The sequence below is a fragment of the Ambystoma mexicanum genome, chromosome 3q (genome assembly GCF_040938575.1).
Source record: "Ambystoma mexicanum isolate Mex_15411 chromosome 3q, UKY_AmexF1_1, whole genome shotgun sequence".
NCBI lineage: Eukaryota > Metazoa > Chordata > Amphibia > Caudata > Ambystomatidae > Ambystoma > Ambystoma mexicanum.
The window spans coordinates 1234770599-1234787860 of NC_090926.1; the positions used below are offsets into that span (position 1 = coordinate 1234770599).

General features: G+C 44.9%; 1 protein-coding gene across 1 annotated transcript in view; it reads right to left on the reverse strand.

Moving 5' to 3' along the window:
- KLF1 (KLF transcription factor 1) overlaps positions 1-16889 on the reverse strand; it is a 149373-nt gene extending 132484 nt beyond the window's left edge. Inside the window, exon 1 of the mRNA XM_069604166.1 lies at positions 16619-16889. Within this exon, the coding sequence (XP_069460267.1) occupies positions 16619-16705 (87 nt within the window). The 5' untranslated portion in view covers positions 16706-16889. The remainder of the gene's footprint in view (positions 1-16618) is intronic.
- Between the last annotated feature and the right edge of the window lie 373 nt (positions 16890-17262).

Here is a 17262-nt window from a genome sequence, read left to right on the forward strand (position 1 = left end):
TGGGCAATTAGTGTAATACAGAACATGGGTGATCACCTAGAAGCTCATCACTGGGAGCACTGACAACGGCCAGAAAAAACAAATTAGCACACAATAGGGATCACCATCTTTTATGGTCGGCATGGAACCATGCCCTGGCATGGACTTAATGGGGTGCCCTGCAAAAACTCTAATGGCACATGAATACCCACCTTTACTCACATCTCTCTAAGGACTAAGGAGCAGGAGATAACGAGCACTATGGTGGAATCTGGGACAGTAATGAGTGAAAGCCTGATTGAGATCACACATTGTCTATTCCCCACCCCCCCTTACCCCCGCATGTTCCAACGTCCTGCCCATCATTGGTATGAAACATTTCTCTGAAGCATTTTTTCAATCTGAAATATAATGCTGTAAATATATGTCTTTAAAACAATGAACTCTTCACACATAATGAACAGCCTTGATGACGACCACGTGTCGGCTGTCATCAAAATATTAAATTAATGGCACGTATATTTGACTTTGAGAATCTTTGCATGACACAGGAGAACTTCTATTCCAGTGGTTAATGTTCAGTAGGTAGTGGTGGGCAAGCTGAAACCCATTTCTTTTATATCTCATTTTACCATTCAAACGGACTGCACACCTCTCAGGTGGTTGATGGTATGCAGGGAGAGAATCCAAAGTTGCTGGGCCGGGCCATCTCCCTACAGGCATTGAAAATGGCATAAACCTGAACAAAAAGGGTTATATGTGATTTTACCGGTGGCAAGTTCTGTGGAGGTAAAAACAATATTGGGGAAAAACGAATTTGTTTTTTTATTTGAGATAGTCCCCCCACCCCCAAAATCACAAAGTCGCCCCATTTTCCTACCCTTTTAACACCACTACCATATATTTATTTTCGGGAGAACATACCACTCTGAAAGGTTTTCTGTAAAATGACGAAAGTCAGGAAAGTGCATAGGGCATCCTGGATGATGAGCCACACTGAAAAGGGTGGTTCTCTGGCAATTCACTGGTGAGAAGGGGGTTGTGCTGGGGGTGGGGGGGTGACAGAATGGCATCTGGTGAGGGTGGGAACATTATCAGCAATAAAATGGTGCAGATAATTGTTTCTGAAAGGGAGGCCTGCTAATGTCGCTTATTGGACAGGATCCTAATAACTAAGACTAGCCCAAAAGTATAGTATGTATACAATCACAGTGCGGGGAAAAGTGAGGCATGTCTACTCGTATTTTGGACCGGCCCATCTGGAGCCTTCTGGCTCCAGCAAGCCACTGAAAAGGAGTGATATCAATTAGCCCCCTGCTGAGGTGCTACTGAATACAAAAGCCATGCTTTCTACATGTGGTGCCGAGAGGAGATGACAGTTGAAAAATGTATTTTCCTTATTAGTACCCGGCGAGGGCTCAATCCGAACGAAACAAGCCTTCCGATTGGCCCTCGCAGGGGCATCACCCCAGCCGGGAATCCCTCGGCGGGGATTCCATGGCCATTGTTCCCGGTGGGAGCGTGGCAGACCCTTAGCCAATGAGAAGGCTCGAAGCGTGGCTAGCCCCGCTCCCGACCCTCCACACAGCTGGAGGCTGCCTTCGTCCCCCACCGGGGATTCAGGTATGTCCATTTTATTTCCTTTTCCCTCCCTCTCCCCCACTTCTTCTTGGTCGTCTTTCTGGAGCGAACGCGCTGGGAACACTTCTGTTCCCAGCGCATCCACTCCCGATGGCCACCATGGAAAAAGGAAAACTGACTCAGTTTTCCCTTTCCCGGCGGCCATTTTCTTGGTCTTTATTTTTTTCTGTACCAAAACGCTGCAGCGTTTCGGGACAAAAAAATACTGCTTTTAGTACCCCAGTCACGCAGATCTTGCGGGCTAGGGTATTATAGCAATATGCCCCTCGTGGCGGGGCATTAGTCAGGTAATGACCCGGGGCCTATAACTGGGCCCCGGGGCATTACCGGACTCAGTAATGCCCCCGCCATGAGGGGCATATTGCTTAATTACATAGTATTTCTTTTTGTTTTTTGGGTGGGGCAGGTATGTGGTATTTTGGGGGATTGTTAAAAAAAAAAAAAAATAAGACACTAGTAAACAATATATAGGGAATACAGAGTCCTCCATGGTTCTTGGATGGTCTCATAGGGAAGTGACAGTGCCGGTTTTCAGATCTTTGGCATGTTCATGTTTATTTTACATCACTTTTTTTCTTTAATTTGTTTTATTTAAAACAAATTTTACAAATCTAGAATTACATCGCTTTTTTATCCAAATACAGTTCACTATTATCTCTTATAAATGTGTTGAGCAACTGACATAAAACACAACAAAAGGCAGATAAACAGTTATAAATTACATGTATACATTCTCATATCAAGGACCAACTACATTTCTATAATTAAAAGAAAAACACACCAACAAAGTAAAATATGTATATCTCTTCACATCTATCAATGTTTCATCTTTTATAGGAACATCTTTCTAAACCATGTGATCTTACATCACCAACAGTAATCCACCTTTCAATATCTATTTTGTTTCATTGCTTAGTATTTGTTCAACTTCAATCCAATTCTTATTACTTCGAGTTCTACTGTTAGCAAATCTCTTTGCTCGGTCTCTAGGTTTATTAAATTGTATACATTCCAATAGACTCAATGTCAGATATTTGATTATCGGTATATTCAGCAATATCTGCTGGGCATTACACATTGTTTCCCATACAATTTCCTGATTGAGTATATGACATCTTACTGCATAAAACATTCACGTCTTAAGGGAATTTTAATTTTGTACATTCTAATATGCTGTAATGTCTCAGTATCTGTCATTTTCACAGAATCTGCATTTATTGTTTTCAGTTGTATTAGTATCCCATCTAGTTAGAACTGCCCTTATCGCCATCAGGTTGAATCGGAATCTCATTATCTCAACTCTGTACTGTTGATTTGGACGTTTCATCAAGAGTTTTTTTGTGTGGTAATACACCGTTTTGGAAACATTTATATTTACCACATTCTGTTCTTGTCTTAATCCAATCTCTGCATCTTTTCTTTTGCCTTCATCAGATTTTCTATCAATAATGCTTCACTAATACCAACTTATAACATGTTTTCTCTACAAGTCTTTTGCCAGTTATTCATTGTCTCGATTCCATCCTCAATAAGTGTCTGGTTTATGATCGCAATTACTGTCAGTAACTTCCTACCATTTAAGTCCATGAATTCCAATCCGTAGTTACCTGTAGAGAGGGCAGGCCCAGTTCTAGACCTAGTACCGGCATGGGGAAGCTTTTTGGAAGCTTCAGTAGGGTCTTCCAATATAAGCCTTCTAGTTAGACCCAGTTAAGCTGTTCTACTGTGCACCATAATCCTTTAAGGATTTACACGTCGCACCATAATCCTTTACAGATTTACACGTCACACTATAAGTAATGGTTGGAGCAACCATTTGTCGGTAATATGTAATGATGGCTTTGCTAGTAAATTTGGGATTCTTTTCGCTTTAGCCTTAATTTCCTCTTGATATGGAACATCCACATTACAATCATTAACATTCACTCAGGGATATTTCTATTGTGTAACAACTTTAACTGTCTCCCCATTAATTTGCCATCTTTTGTGAAGTTTATGTTTTAGATAACTGGTTACCTCCAATGATTAATATGTTAGATTCACCTTATTTATTCTGCAGGGGATTTTCTTTTGCATATTTTTCTACGGCTTGCATCATACGTCTTAGTCCTACAGGTGTAGGATCAAAACTGATCAAATCATCGGCATACAACATATATTTGGAGTCAAACTTAGTATAGGTGGGTTGGACTTGACCTCATTAAAGTAGTTATTTATCTTGCGGATGTAGAAATGTGAATCAGCCAACAAACACCCTTGTTTGCACCCCACGGTGGTTTCTATATCTTCGTTAGCAGTCCACCTCTATTCAATTGAACTCGTGCAGAAGTTCCCATATAAAGCTATTGCACAGCATTGATTAAATACACCGGACAACCCGCTGTTTTAAGTTCTCTCCATAGTCAAGGTGTGGATACCATAGCGAACATTTGCGATAATCTATGAATGCTATAGATTTTGTAATTTAATTTTTTTAATGCTAGCAGTATATGCAAATTAGGTGTAGTTCCTAATCCTAGAACAAAGCTAGTTTGTTAAGGGTTTTATAAGCCATTTCTTTAGATCACCCAACATGATTTTTGCATATATTTTGCCAGCTGCATCCATCAATGGCATTAGTCTATAGTTATCAGACTTCATACGATTTCCCTTTTTTTTTTTAAAAAAGGGGCAATAGGTGCGACTTTTTCTTTTATTTGTCCCTCTGGTAATACAACCACTGCAGATAATTCCACAAGCTCAACATGATTACATGAAATTACACAATAGCCTTATGAACAGAAATACAACCAATTAAGACAAATGCAGATAAAAACCATTAAGGCGAGTAAAACTTATAATCAATTAAAATATTGGATGTGAATGCGGGAGGGGGCAAAGTATCGCCTTATTCAAATTATGTGCATTAGCCCCCCTACTCAGACAATTTATAACAAAAGTTGGATAATCTGCCCCGATTCCAAATGTGGAATGGAGCGGATGTAACCACAAGCGATATCGGCCCCATATAGGGCACTCCAGGACTGATCCGAGGCACAAAAAAAGAGAAATAGCCATTTTTATTGCAAGTGGGCAGAAATGGTAAGCACATGTCTCGCCGTTTCCCCGTCCTTATTCCATATTCTACAAATCCGCTCCTCTCTCACGTTACCTGTCCATGCACCTGTATTGCTAAGTAGAGGGAGAAGGTCTGAATCGATGGTATATGATAAAGCGTGGTAGAGGGGGCGTGGGGGAATTGTGGACAATCTTTAAAGCCACCCTGGTACATTTAACTCACGTACTCGAACAAGGAGATGAAACGGTCATGGTCTACCTTTTTTTTGTCAATCTGGAGAGGCGGAACCCAAATTAGATGGTATACTAGGAACGATTGCAGAAAAGCGTTGAACCACTGTTACTTCACTTGTACATCCATTTGATCCAATGTTTCTAAATTACAAGTTTGAATTCTCTGCGTCTTTATTACACAAATAAAGCTCTTCAACTCTAATCTTCAGAGAAATATTTCTGCTGCCACAGACAGGGGGCATTTGGTTTAAAAAATGTTTGTAAATAGCCACATTCTTTAGTAACATATGTCCCCGTTACCCAATTCAAAGGGACGCCATTAACCAAAATGCGAGGGATAACATCACATGACCCTTTACCTCAAAGGACATCACAGGAAGTCATGTCATTTGACCCCCACCGAAGTGACATCATGGGAAGCGATGGGACACGACTTTACAGAAAGTAGCATCACATAGCATTGTTCCTCCGCAGGCCTGATGCAAAGTTGGCCACATGTCAAGCCTGCGTGCATTTACTTTTCAGGCTTCAGAGGTTGGCAAAATACATGCCATTGGGATGAGTACCGCAGAAAAAGCAGCACACTCACAGCATCCAGTACACTGGGCACAACATACGCTTCGCTCATCCGCCTCCAACTCCCTCAGGGTTAGTCGCTTCTCCAAGCAGCGAGTTGGTGGTAGATCTCTTTCTTCTGCTGGGGCCTCCCTCTGGAACAGCCTCCCTGCCGAACCATCTCCGGTTCCGGGAGCACCTCAAGATCTTCCTCTTTGCTTCTGCCTTCTCTCCTCCGCTGCCCTGCTGATGTATTGGCTGAATCGGAAACTGCACTGGTTACCTGGTTTCCCTCTGATCTTGGGTCTAGGTCCCCCCCTGCCAGTTGCACACCTGCACTGCCCCCCCTGGCAATCCCTGCACTTGGGGACAGTTTCTGTATCCCTACAGCCCCTACTAGCACTTGACGCCTGCACTTTTATTTATTGTCTTTAGTTATTTTTCTGCTATCCTATGTACTGCACTGCCCTCTCCCCTTCCCCTTGCACTTTTCCCCCTTCCCCTGCACTTGCGCGATCTCAATGTCACCTGGCCTAATAGGATCGCCGTCTCGGCCTTCCCTCCATTTCCCCTCCCTTGCCGCGTCGCACATTGAAACACTTGTGTATAGGCGCGTTATAAATGCCTCATCATATCATCCTGAAGAGCATGTGAAATGAAGGGCCAGTGTACTCTACACAAGCTTTTAGGCACAAGGATTCTGCCAAGTGACCACGGGCTCTTGAGACGGAATGCCTTGTGGTAATCGTAACAGACAGCAGCAGAAAAAACATGCTATAACGGCAACTTGCGGAAATCAAACTTCGTCTGAACTTGATGCTTATTGAACTTTGTGTCGACCCCCGCCCCCGCTCCACCGCTCCACCTGAAGTGAGCCTGAAATATAAATATTTAATGAGTCCAACAATTATTGTATAGAATTCCAGAGAGATAATTATTTGTTATTCCCATTCTTTATTTGGGGTCACTACTCAATGTTAAACTTGAACCCATCCCTCCCCCCAGGTCTGTACAAGAAGGCCAGCCTCTCCAGAAACAAAGAGCCACATGGTGCTGGCCACAGCCCAGGAGATTCCATTTTCTTTTTTTAATGGATTGGTCTGGTAGCAAGGGAGACCACAGGGGTAGCAAGGGAGACCTCAGTGGTCACAGGTGTGCCCCCTGGAATCCCCCAAAGCACGTCCCCAGACTCATTTTGGCAAGATTTAATGTATTTATTGTGCATTTGTAAGGTGCTTATACATCAAGAAATTGGGTTTCAAAGCGCCCACAGGGCATACGGGAGGGCACATGGGAACAAAGTCCAACAGAAACTGATGAACAGGAAGGGGCGGTCCTAACGTGCAAGAGAGAAGCGAAAGGGTTAAGTGCTAGGAATTCCACAGAGGGAAGTGCTGATGAGTTAGTGTGCAACAGTGAGTGCCCGGCAGAGATTGCTTGGTACAGAAGTGATCACCTGCCAGTAATAAGTGCTAGCCTGCGACAACACAAGCCAGTGGGTGCCCAAAGGCAAGTGCTTGGAAGGGGCGGAAGGCTGGGGGCAATTGGGTGGAAGCCCGGGACCCAGAGGACGCACAAGGACCAGGCCACCAATCTGTGCTGTTATTAGCAGGGGAGTGAGGAAGTGAAGAGGAAAGTCTTACGAGGCAAGATGGAGAGGAAGGGGGAGCCTGTTCCAGAGGAGGGCAGCCAAGGATAAAAATCTGCCACCAGCTTGCTGCTTAGAAAAGTGCCTGACCTCGCAGAGAATTGGAGCATAAAGATCTGCAAGGAAAGTATTTGGCGAGAGCAAGTTGTAGATTGGTCCTCGGCCCCAGAGAGCCTTACGGAGGAGGCAAGGGATTGGAATTTGATCCTTGCAGCCCCAGAGAGCCTTATGGATGAGGCAAGGGATTGGAATTTGATCCTTGCTGCCCCAGAGAGCCTTATGGATGAGGCAAGCGATTGGAATTTGATCCTTGCAGCAATCAGGAGCCAGTGAGGGCTTTTAGGGCTGGAGAGATGCAGTCCCTTGGCTTGAGGCCAAGGATAAGTCTTGCAGCCCTATTCTGGACAAGCTGGAGGGGGCAGAGAGAGGAAAAGGGTAGATAAGCCATTGCAGTAGCCTAGCCTAAAGAGTACCAGAGCTCTAGAGACATTGCGCTTCTGGGGAAAGGAAGTATGCCTCTGAAGAGGGAGTTGAAAGTGGGCCTTCTTGGCAAGGTTTAAGATATGAGGGAGAAATGACTCCAGGTTTCTGGCTTCAGATGCAGTTGAAGTGGGAGAATCCATAGAGGGTGGCCAGAGTGAAGGGAGGAAAGAGGGAGTGGGAGTCCCAATTTGAAGGATCACAGTCGAGGCAGAGATCATTGGAGGCACACCAGGACTGGATAGTGCATCCCTACAAAATATCCCCACAAAAAATATTGCTGTACATATGGCCGTTTGTCTCGCCACAGGTGATTATTTTGGGGGGATAATTTGTGGGAGCAGGGGTTGCGGGGGTGTCCCCCGCAGGATCCATGGGTCAATATCACCGCAAAAATATGCCAATATTTTTGTATCGCGATATTTTTGCCGGGATATTAACACATGGAACCCTGGATAGCAGATATGCAGTCGGGAACGGTAGAGGAGGCAGAGAGAGTATCGGAGAGAAGTTTGAAGAAGAATGGTCATCTGCATAATACTGGAAGTGAATGGAACAAGTGGAGATAAGGAGCAAAATAGACATTAAAGAGCAAGGGTGAGAGGTTAGAGACCTGGGGAAGGCCACAGGTGGGAAGAGAAGAAAGAGCCCATGATGACCTGGGAGGGACTGTCAGTGACGAAGGAGGTCAGCCAGTTCAGTGCCACAGAGAAGTGGAAGGGCAGGAATGGTAACATATGTTTCGATATATTACACGCACATCTCTGCCGCAGGCACATGCCTTACTGAGCCATTTTACTTGCTCTAGTACCTTGGCCTGCAGACAGAATACAGTTCTTTGCTGCAGGTACACTACCTCATGAGCTATATTACTCAGGGTTTGGAACTTCCTGGGATCTCTGCAGCAGTTCTAGTATTCCACTCAATTATATTATGTGCATTGGGAATTAATGGGATTATAACGTGCAACTTTCAGATTACTCACACAAGTAATCAGCAGATCAACAAACCCTAAAAAGAGAAGACAATTTTCCAATAGTGACTTTGTGAACTCTGGTTCCCAGCTCAATGGTTTTCAAACGCAAAACACAGGGGATACCAGAGACCTTATTGCACAGCAAACAAGCAGATGCAAGTCCAGGGATGTAATTAGGGGGCACAACAGCGACCCCTCTCCCCCAGGTCTCCCTTGCCACCCCTAAAAGTCAATAAAATAAAAACGTCTTTTTTTTTTAATGCAAGCTCCCGGGCTGTGGCCAGCGCCATGTGGCTCTTCGCTTCTGGAGTGGCTACCTTTCTTGTTCAGGCATGTTAAGAATATGAATACCAAATAATGTGCCTTTCTGGAATTCTATGACAAGACAGGAGGCTCATATTATGCATTACAATCTTTACTCTGAAACCACAGCAGCAAAGAAAATACTTTTACAAACCAAAAAGTTTCCACAACAGAACTAGATGGAGTTCAATGTCAATGTATGGGGAACTCCCCAAACCATCATGGAGGACAGGTCATGCCCTGCAGGGGACCAATGAGCAGGGACCCTCTTCTATATATGTCCATTACTCTAACCCCAACCCCTCTTTCTTTGCTGCTGAAATCCACAGCTAAGTCAACTCCTCCTAGTTCTTTTCTTAGTGTGGAATTATGGAGTTTAGAGTGCTATTTATTTATGTTATTAATGTTATATTGATGAGTTTGGGGTTTTATTACACTGTACTGTGGAAATGGTCATGTATTTTTCATGTTCCGTTGGTAACTGGCTGAGTGCCGTGTTCGTGTTCCAACGCTGACCTGCAGGTCACATTCATGCTTTGTAATGCTCCGCTGGGAGCCTTCTGCTTCTGCAGTGTTTGTTTATATTTCTTCAGCCCTGAGAGTAGTTCTAATCAGGCTGCGGCTAAGTGTGAAATTCTTTCCCTCCAGGCAGTGTTATTTTTAGCAGCTGCCTCAGCCCCAGAGCCAGCACGTTTCCCACAGGTGGTTTGGGAACGCTTGAAATTCTTTTCACTTGAGAGGAAGTTTTGTTTTTGTTTTTCTACAAGTTCATTATGTAAGTGGCAGTAGGAACCTGCACGCATTTTTTTCCATGACTGTAAAGGCTGCAGCTTCTTTTACTCATTAACTTCCCGCACTTCGCGTGTGTGTGTTTTTATGTTTACATGCGCATTGTCATTAGTTGCATACAGGCTAGGCCTGTCCTGGGGATCCGGCTGGGGGGTGCGGGGGGGCAGTTTGCTAGGCCCTCCTTTGATGGGAGTAACTTCCATGAGCATTCCTGAAAAGGGCAGCTGTGTCCTCTTTTTAGAGTGAAACGCTTGTATTTCTACATTTAATTTATATAGATCTATGGTGGTGAGGGATGTTTCAGCCCACAAGAGGCATAGCTCAAGGAGAGGTTTGCAGGTTTACCAGGCCGAGGGGCCTCGGTTCGCTGCCCGCCTTTGGCGGTATACACATGTGGATGCGAATGTGTATTTATATATATGTATTCACATTAATGTTTATATTTATTCATATAATATATATATTTAAAATTGATATTTTATTTTGTGTTTAAATTGATATTTTCAGTATATATTAACACCAGTTTGCCTACTGAAGGGTGCTTTGCCTTCTTGGTAAGTGCTATAACCTGTTTAGCTTCAGGTTCTGCCTGAATTCTATGGGGAGGTTAACCCCTCGTATACTGCTGGTTTCCACACCCTGCGGGGGTGACCAGTTTCAGGTACTCTGGAGGTGCTCTGGAAAGGTACCGTCACCTGCTCGGTGGCAGGATTGGCTTGTGTTTCTGCGAGGTGATCCCTCGTATACTGATGGTTCCACACCCTGCTAGGGTGAGCAGTTGAGGTACACTTCATCAGTGTATTCCTCACTTAAAGTTGGCAACTTTGTCGGTGTGCTGCATATGGCGTTGGTGATTACCTTAACAGTTTGTGTGCCATAACCTGTTTGGTTTCAGGTTTCTACCTCAGTTCTAATGCAAGGTTACCCCTCGTGTACTGCTGGTTATCACGCCCTGCTCGGGCAAACAGTTGAAGGCACAATTGCTCAGGGTATTCCTCCCTTAAGGTTAGCAGTCTGTTTAGATGCTGCATATGGCAGATGTCATTATTTCTGTAAGCACACCGTAGCCTGCTTGGTTTCAGGCTTTGCCTGGATTCTGCGGCGAGGGACCCCCTCGTGTACTGCTGGTTGCCACACCCTGCTAGGGTGAGCAGTTAAGGTGCACTTGCCCAGTGCTCTCTTTTGCTAAACATTATGTTTAAGTGATGAATGGAACACATTGGCGTGTTCAGAATTGTCAGTGGCCCGGATAGCTCGGTAGGTAGCAGCTTATAGAAGGGCCGGGGGTTTGGACCCCTGCGAGGGCGTAACCCCTCTTCTTTGGATATTTTATATGTCTATTTTATATAATTTATTAAGTACTTTAAAGAAAAGAGTGTGTGGAGGTTGTGGTAAAACAGACCCATGTGGGGGGGGGGGTTGTACCTTCCTCTATAGACACTGGTGTTAACCTTCGTCTTTTAGTTAAACTTCTGTCGCCCTTTACCGTAGTTAGTTTCAGGACAACTCAGTCCTTCCTTAGGTCTTGCTTTCCCCGATATCAATTGCTCCACCCAACACCTGTGCTGATTAAGCTGCTGTATTTTTTCCCATCATGAGGAAGAAACAGATGATGCGTTATGCCTCTGTTGAGGTCTGCAGGGCTGGAGGCTCTCTATAGTGGGGACGGGGTTTCCCTTACTATTTGTCCCATTGGACATTCTTTTTACTATTGAACTGTTGGTGGAGACAGGGTCAGCTCGAGGGTAACTGTTCAGTTTTGTTGCATGGCAAATTGAGCAACCGTGTTCTACTTGGAGAAAAAGTGTTTGGGAAACACTTGATGATATCAGATATACGAGTTGCCAAACAATAACTTTAGGGCGCTTGCCCCATGGTTTTTCCTCCCAAATCTTGGCCTGTGGTTCAACTAACCGTCTAACAGTGTGTTGCACTTTCTCCTCTGCTCGAGGAGTTCAGGCAGGCTTCTGTACCCTCAAGAGCGTTGCTTAATCTCTTTTGTGATATATATATATATATATATATATAGACATAGACGTATACATTTTCTACAGTGCACCGATTAGGGTGCTGGTTTTTTCTCATCCGTGTTGACCCTACTGATACAGGTTCCTAATTTTGGAGAGGTCTAAATAAGTATTTTATCCTGCTGAGATCGATAAGTGAACACTTCACGTCACACACCGTTCGTAATAGTGATATGCACCACTCATATACCTGCGGGTTCGTAGTACTGTATAAGTACTGTTTGCTATGGACAATGTGCTTCATTTTTTCTTTTTTCCCTGATTCCCTTAGTGGCCAGTCAGCCTCACACGAATACAGAGACTCAGATCTCGGGTTTGAGGGGACAGTGGTCCCAGATTTCTTTCACAACCTGTATTTACGAGGCATTGATCATTTTTCCCTGAGATCTTTCCCCCTCATTCCCATGCTCGTCATCCTTGGGGGATATTGTATCATGATATACACCACGTGGAGTATCGCCCGATGGTTTTTCTGGTTTTCTTTTTACAGGAGTTCTGACTCAGGGCCAGTGCAGACTCGCACTAAGCATTTCCCTCCCGTCAGTTACTTTCCTTTGCGCTAATTCCTGGTATTTCAACAGGTTAAGCCGAGCCTGTCCACGGTCAGGGGGTTGGTTAGAGTGTATTTATTTCTCTTAAGGGTGTTAAAAGCGGGGTTGTAATGTGGTCCTCAGGGTAGCCTTCTTCTGGGTTGCAAGTTTTTTTTTTTTTTTCCCTTGGTTAAGTGGGGGAGGGTTCTCCTCATTTGTGAAGGCTCAATATCCATTGGTGAGATAGAGGGGTCTGGGAGTGATACTAATCTCCCTTCCAAGTTATTATGACCCTCTATCACAATGTGTTCCAGCGTCTCTACATTAACTATCAGAAGGTGTCTGCCAGTACGATTCCCAGAGGGCTGGGATATTTATATTCAGTTAATGACTTGATTCTCCTAGTCACATGCATGGCAGGTGGACCTTTGGGTTTTCACAAGAGTTTGTTTTTACAATAAGGTGCCAGCTCAGGGTGCTGTGAGCTTCAAGGCTCTCCAAATTGACTGAAATAGAGGTTAGACCTCTTCTGGTGTGCAGCTTCAGTTTAACTATTTAGTGATCACTTCTTTGCAGTTTTGAGTCTTGCTAAGACTTGGAATTAGGTGTCCTCCTTCGGTTAGTTCTTTTTTGATCCTCTAGGGGATTTATCACCAGAGAGGAGGGAACAAGGTTCAAGCACCGGGCATATCTACAAGGGGGTTTTAGATGTCACTATGATGGTAGCGATTGGATGTAAGATATTTTCTCCTTGCCAGGTTTGGCCTCTTAAGGATCAGGTTTGTAAATATCTGCTTCTTGTCATGGTAGCAGAGTTCTTCTTCAAGTGTTCGGAAGATCTGACGGTCTCCGGTTGGCGGTTTGACAGGTTTAGCTTCTCAGGTGGGGCCCCTCTCTTCCATTCTGCTTCGGCCTCCAGAGGACATCCCTCCTTAGTATACACATATGTCTGAAGACAATTGTGTATTAAGTCTATGGCTTTTCAGCTCTGCTCAGGATGGGTCGTCCTGTTACAAATTTATAAAATGGTTTTTACTCCCATTTTACCTTTTTGAAGATTTGCCTTTCCCTCTTGGTTCCCCAGTGTAGTTATGTGACATGCCCTGATCCTAATGCAATATCTTCCTTTAATGCATGGGATGGAACCTAAAAGACTTTCCCCCTTTGGGGTACTTTTTCTTTATCTCCAGGAGAGCTCTGTGCTTATTTTCTTTGGTTTGCTTTCTAGGATCCCAAAGATGATATTAATTTAAATGTTTGATTGGACAACAGAGGCGTTTTTTACAGAGGAGTTTTTGTCCTAACCTATTAGTATAGGAAAACTTTGTTCAAGGGTTTTTTCCCCTCTTTAACCAGTTGGTTTTGGCGGCCTGTAAGGAACACTGGAATTGGCACAATTTCCTGTTTTCTTGCATTTGACGATGCCTTATAAGACAGTTTTCGGGCAAACTAGTCTTGGTCAATTCTCTTGCGGTCAGCTGATTGATTTAACGAAAGCATAAAAATGTTTTTTCCTTTCCTATTATTTTATTATATTGGCTCTATTGTATGGATCATGTTGTACTAATAAGATGCAAGGGCTTTGAACTTGCATAATATGAGCCTCCTGTCTTGTCATAGAATAGCTAATCCCCCACACTAACGTGAGATGGGGGTTTAGATTCTATTAAAGACAAGGAGGCGATTATTATCCCACCCACCCACCCTGGATATGATATGACAATTGTGACACGCATGTACACAGGTGGTTCAAGAGAGAACATTCTTTGGTTTGCTGTTTTTCCCAACCACCCACCCTTCTTGTTTGTTGTTCTTACAGCCACGAGTTGAGGTTCTCATCAGGAGTGTGGCTTGCAGTTACAAGTTGTGGGGTGCGTGATTTTGGATGAGAAGTCCTATCCAGAAGAACTTCGGCATAGATTCAGGCTGCGGGAAGGTGGAGATCTCCAGTTTCGATGGATTCTTTCTCCGCGCTACGCAGTTCAACCGTTTCATTGGACTTCTGGTGCAAGACAGCTGCAGAAAGAGGGGTTGGGGTTAGAGTAATGGACATATATAGAAGAGGGTCCCTGCTCATTGGTCCCCTGCAGGGCATGACCTGTCCTCCATGATGGTTTGGGGAGTTCCCCATACATTGACATTGAACTCTATCTAGTTCTGTTGTGGAAACTTTTTTGTTTGTAAAAGTATTTTCTTTGCTGCTGTGGTTTCAGAGTAAAGATTGTATTGCATAATAATCGCCTCCTTGTCTTTAATAGAATCTAAACCCCCATCTCACGTTAGTGTGGGGGATTAGCTATTCTATACAATAATTTCTAGACTTTACCTTTTAACTGCCATGGGTCCTCCCCCCGCCCCAGTGCCAAGGCCTTTTTTGGTGATTTTTGTATTTCGCCATCCAATGCCTTCTAACGTTTTCTCTTTCATCAACCCCTTAAGTGCCGAGGATGAGTGATCATGTCCTTGGCAACAGGGAGGTAATCCCAAGGACGAGATACCTCGCCCTTTTCTAGGCGTATTTCAGGCACACTTCAGGGGGGGAGTCACTGATTCAGTCTGTTCTAAACACCTCAACTCAGCCTTTCATCCTTCCGAGGACGATAAAAAAAATGTTTAAAAAAAATCCAGTGATGCTTCAACATCCCCCCGCCCCCACTGCATTCTAGAACGGGTAATTTTGCTTGTTCTCACCGTTATAAATCCAGAAAGAACTACAGCTTCCAGAATGCATGAGGAAACACCGAATAGTCCCCGAGCATCTCCAGAACGGCAAATGGCAAAACATTGCTAACCCAAAGGAAGGAATGGGCGCATCAGCAAAAGCCAGATTCCGCCAACTCCAGACCCCAGCACAAGACAAGCATCACTTAAGCACGCACAAAGCAGGTACAGCACCGGTGGCCTACACAGAACAAGTAAGTGGCAAGCATAATCCACACATACCATACACAGAGAAAGAGCACAGTACAAGCTTCCTTCGCACAGTACAAGCTTCCTTCGCACAGAACTGGTGGTATCATAACACTACATTTCAAGTAGATCCCCAACGGGGGGTCAAATAGCTGATAAGGATTAACAGGTTTTAAATGGGCATTTAGATTCTTGCTGCCTTTCTTTGTTCTGCTGTGCACAGGACAAAAACTAGGGGTCTCGATAACCTGCAGGATACATGGCCCCCTTCGTTGGTTTAGCTGCATAGATGACAAAAAGTATCCATTCGGGAAATGTTGGTACAGTCCTGGTTTTAACTTTATATTCAGGGGCCTGTAGTTTTTGGCTTTCCCATTAAACACCAGAACTACAAGTCCCAGAATGCAAAATGATATCCGCGTCGGTGTTTCCAAATGCATCCTATAATGTTGGCAAGCATCCCTCTAGGATGTTGCCACAGAAACCAGACACGCTAATGCCATTCCCGTTTAGTCATATGTCCTCGACACAAGCCTTTAAATGTGCATTTGCCGGCCAAAGGCAAACCTCTCCCAGAGGTGTTCAGTTATCACAGCCCGGTTACACCCCGCTTTGCTAAATCCATGGTGCGGGGGTCCCCTCCATAATAAGCCCAAGCCAGTCCAGCAGGACAGGTGTTCTCCCGTAGAATCGGTGCAGCCCCGTGGGAAACGCGTGTACCGGGAGTGGGCGCTCAGCGAGCAGGGGGTGGGACACCCACAGGTGCGCGCTAATGAGGAGCAGCGGGGCCGAGGTCGGAAACGGGCGATTAAGAGGAGTGTGGCTCAGCTGGCCGGGTTCTGCCCCGCCCAAAAAGACATAGCGGCCCAATGTTATCATTTAAAACAGTCCATCGCCGTTGCCAGAAATGAACCTGCCCCAGCGCTTTTAAACAAAAAAATAATTCACAAATTAAAGTGTTGTTAGTATACTTGTACCTTTATAAAAAAAGGTATATTTATACCTTTTAAGATGTCAATTCGAATTCAACAAAATGATTGTATTGTTAATCAAGAAAATTAAAAAACAAAAAAAATTAAGCTCAGGTCTGTCTCTTGTAGAAGGCGACCCCGCCTCGACCCGAGAACATTTGTTGGCATTTCTGATTACAGAATCTAATTGTTTTCCCTTGCGGGACTCGCTCCGACGGCCCCATTCTCCCCCTCCCACAAAAATAATAAAAGTATATAGCTCGTGTTTGCATGTGTGCCCACAATTAACCAAGGCCCCCACCCCCACCCAATGATGGCTTTCTGTAAAAGAAAAGGATCTTTTGCCGTCTATTTAGCATAGTGGGTGTAATGAAAATGCGCGCCCCGTGACCGCTGCACTCAGCCGGCCAGCACACGCCTTCATTGCATTTCATTATTCAGTCGGCGCTAAAAACACACACCTGGTGGGTGCAAACTAGTAATCGCCCCCCTCCTCCTCCCCCCAGACCAGGCCTTACCTGCAGGATCTCAGACTGCCTCTGCTTGAAGCGGCTGAAGTTGGCCAGGGTGTGGATCGGGGGGAGCACGGTCCCAGCCCCCGCCATGGCGGAAAGGACTGACAGGGGGCAACGCAAGGGGTAAGGGCTGGTGTATTAAGTGCTCACCCCCGCGCTGACCGGCTCAATGGCATGTTTGGTCGGTTTATCACCCCAATAACAGAGTATTCACGCGCTTGCACTCACACCCACTGTCCCTCACACGCTTTTCTACTGCGTTTTTAACCAACTTTTTGTCCATCTATTCGATTGGTTGATACCTGCCCCCCCTGCAGCACCGCCCACCGTGCATCAGGCCCACCAATCGGAAGGCAACATGAACAGGCATTTTCTTGGAAAGCCTGCATTTTGAAATAAACGAAACTCGTTCATTTCCAACAGCGAGATAAAGCATCGTTTTGCTCCTTATGGAAATCTGGCCCAAGCGACCCGTGCCCAGTGAGATATCGCATGTGTCTCACACGCCCTGAGGGTCTTTCATACATGACTGCTGGCAAAGCTTCTCTCTTCACTGTGGGGGGCAGAGGGGTACATTCTAAAGTCCCCTGGTGCCTGTATTCCCTCCCTGGGCAGAGGAATGAGCCCCATTTCAGACTGCATGTTGG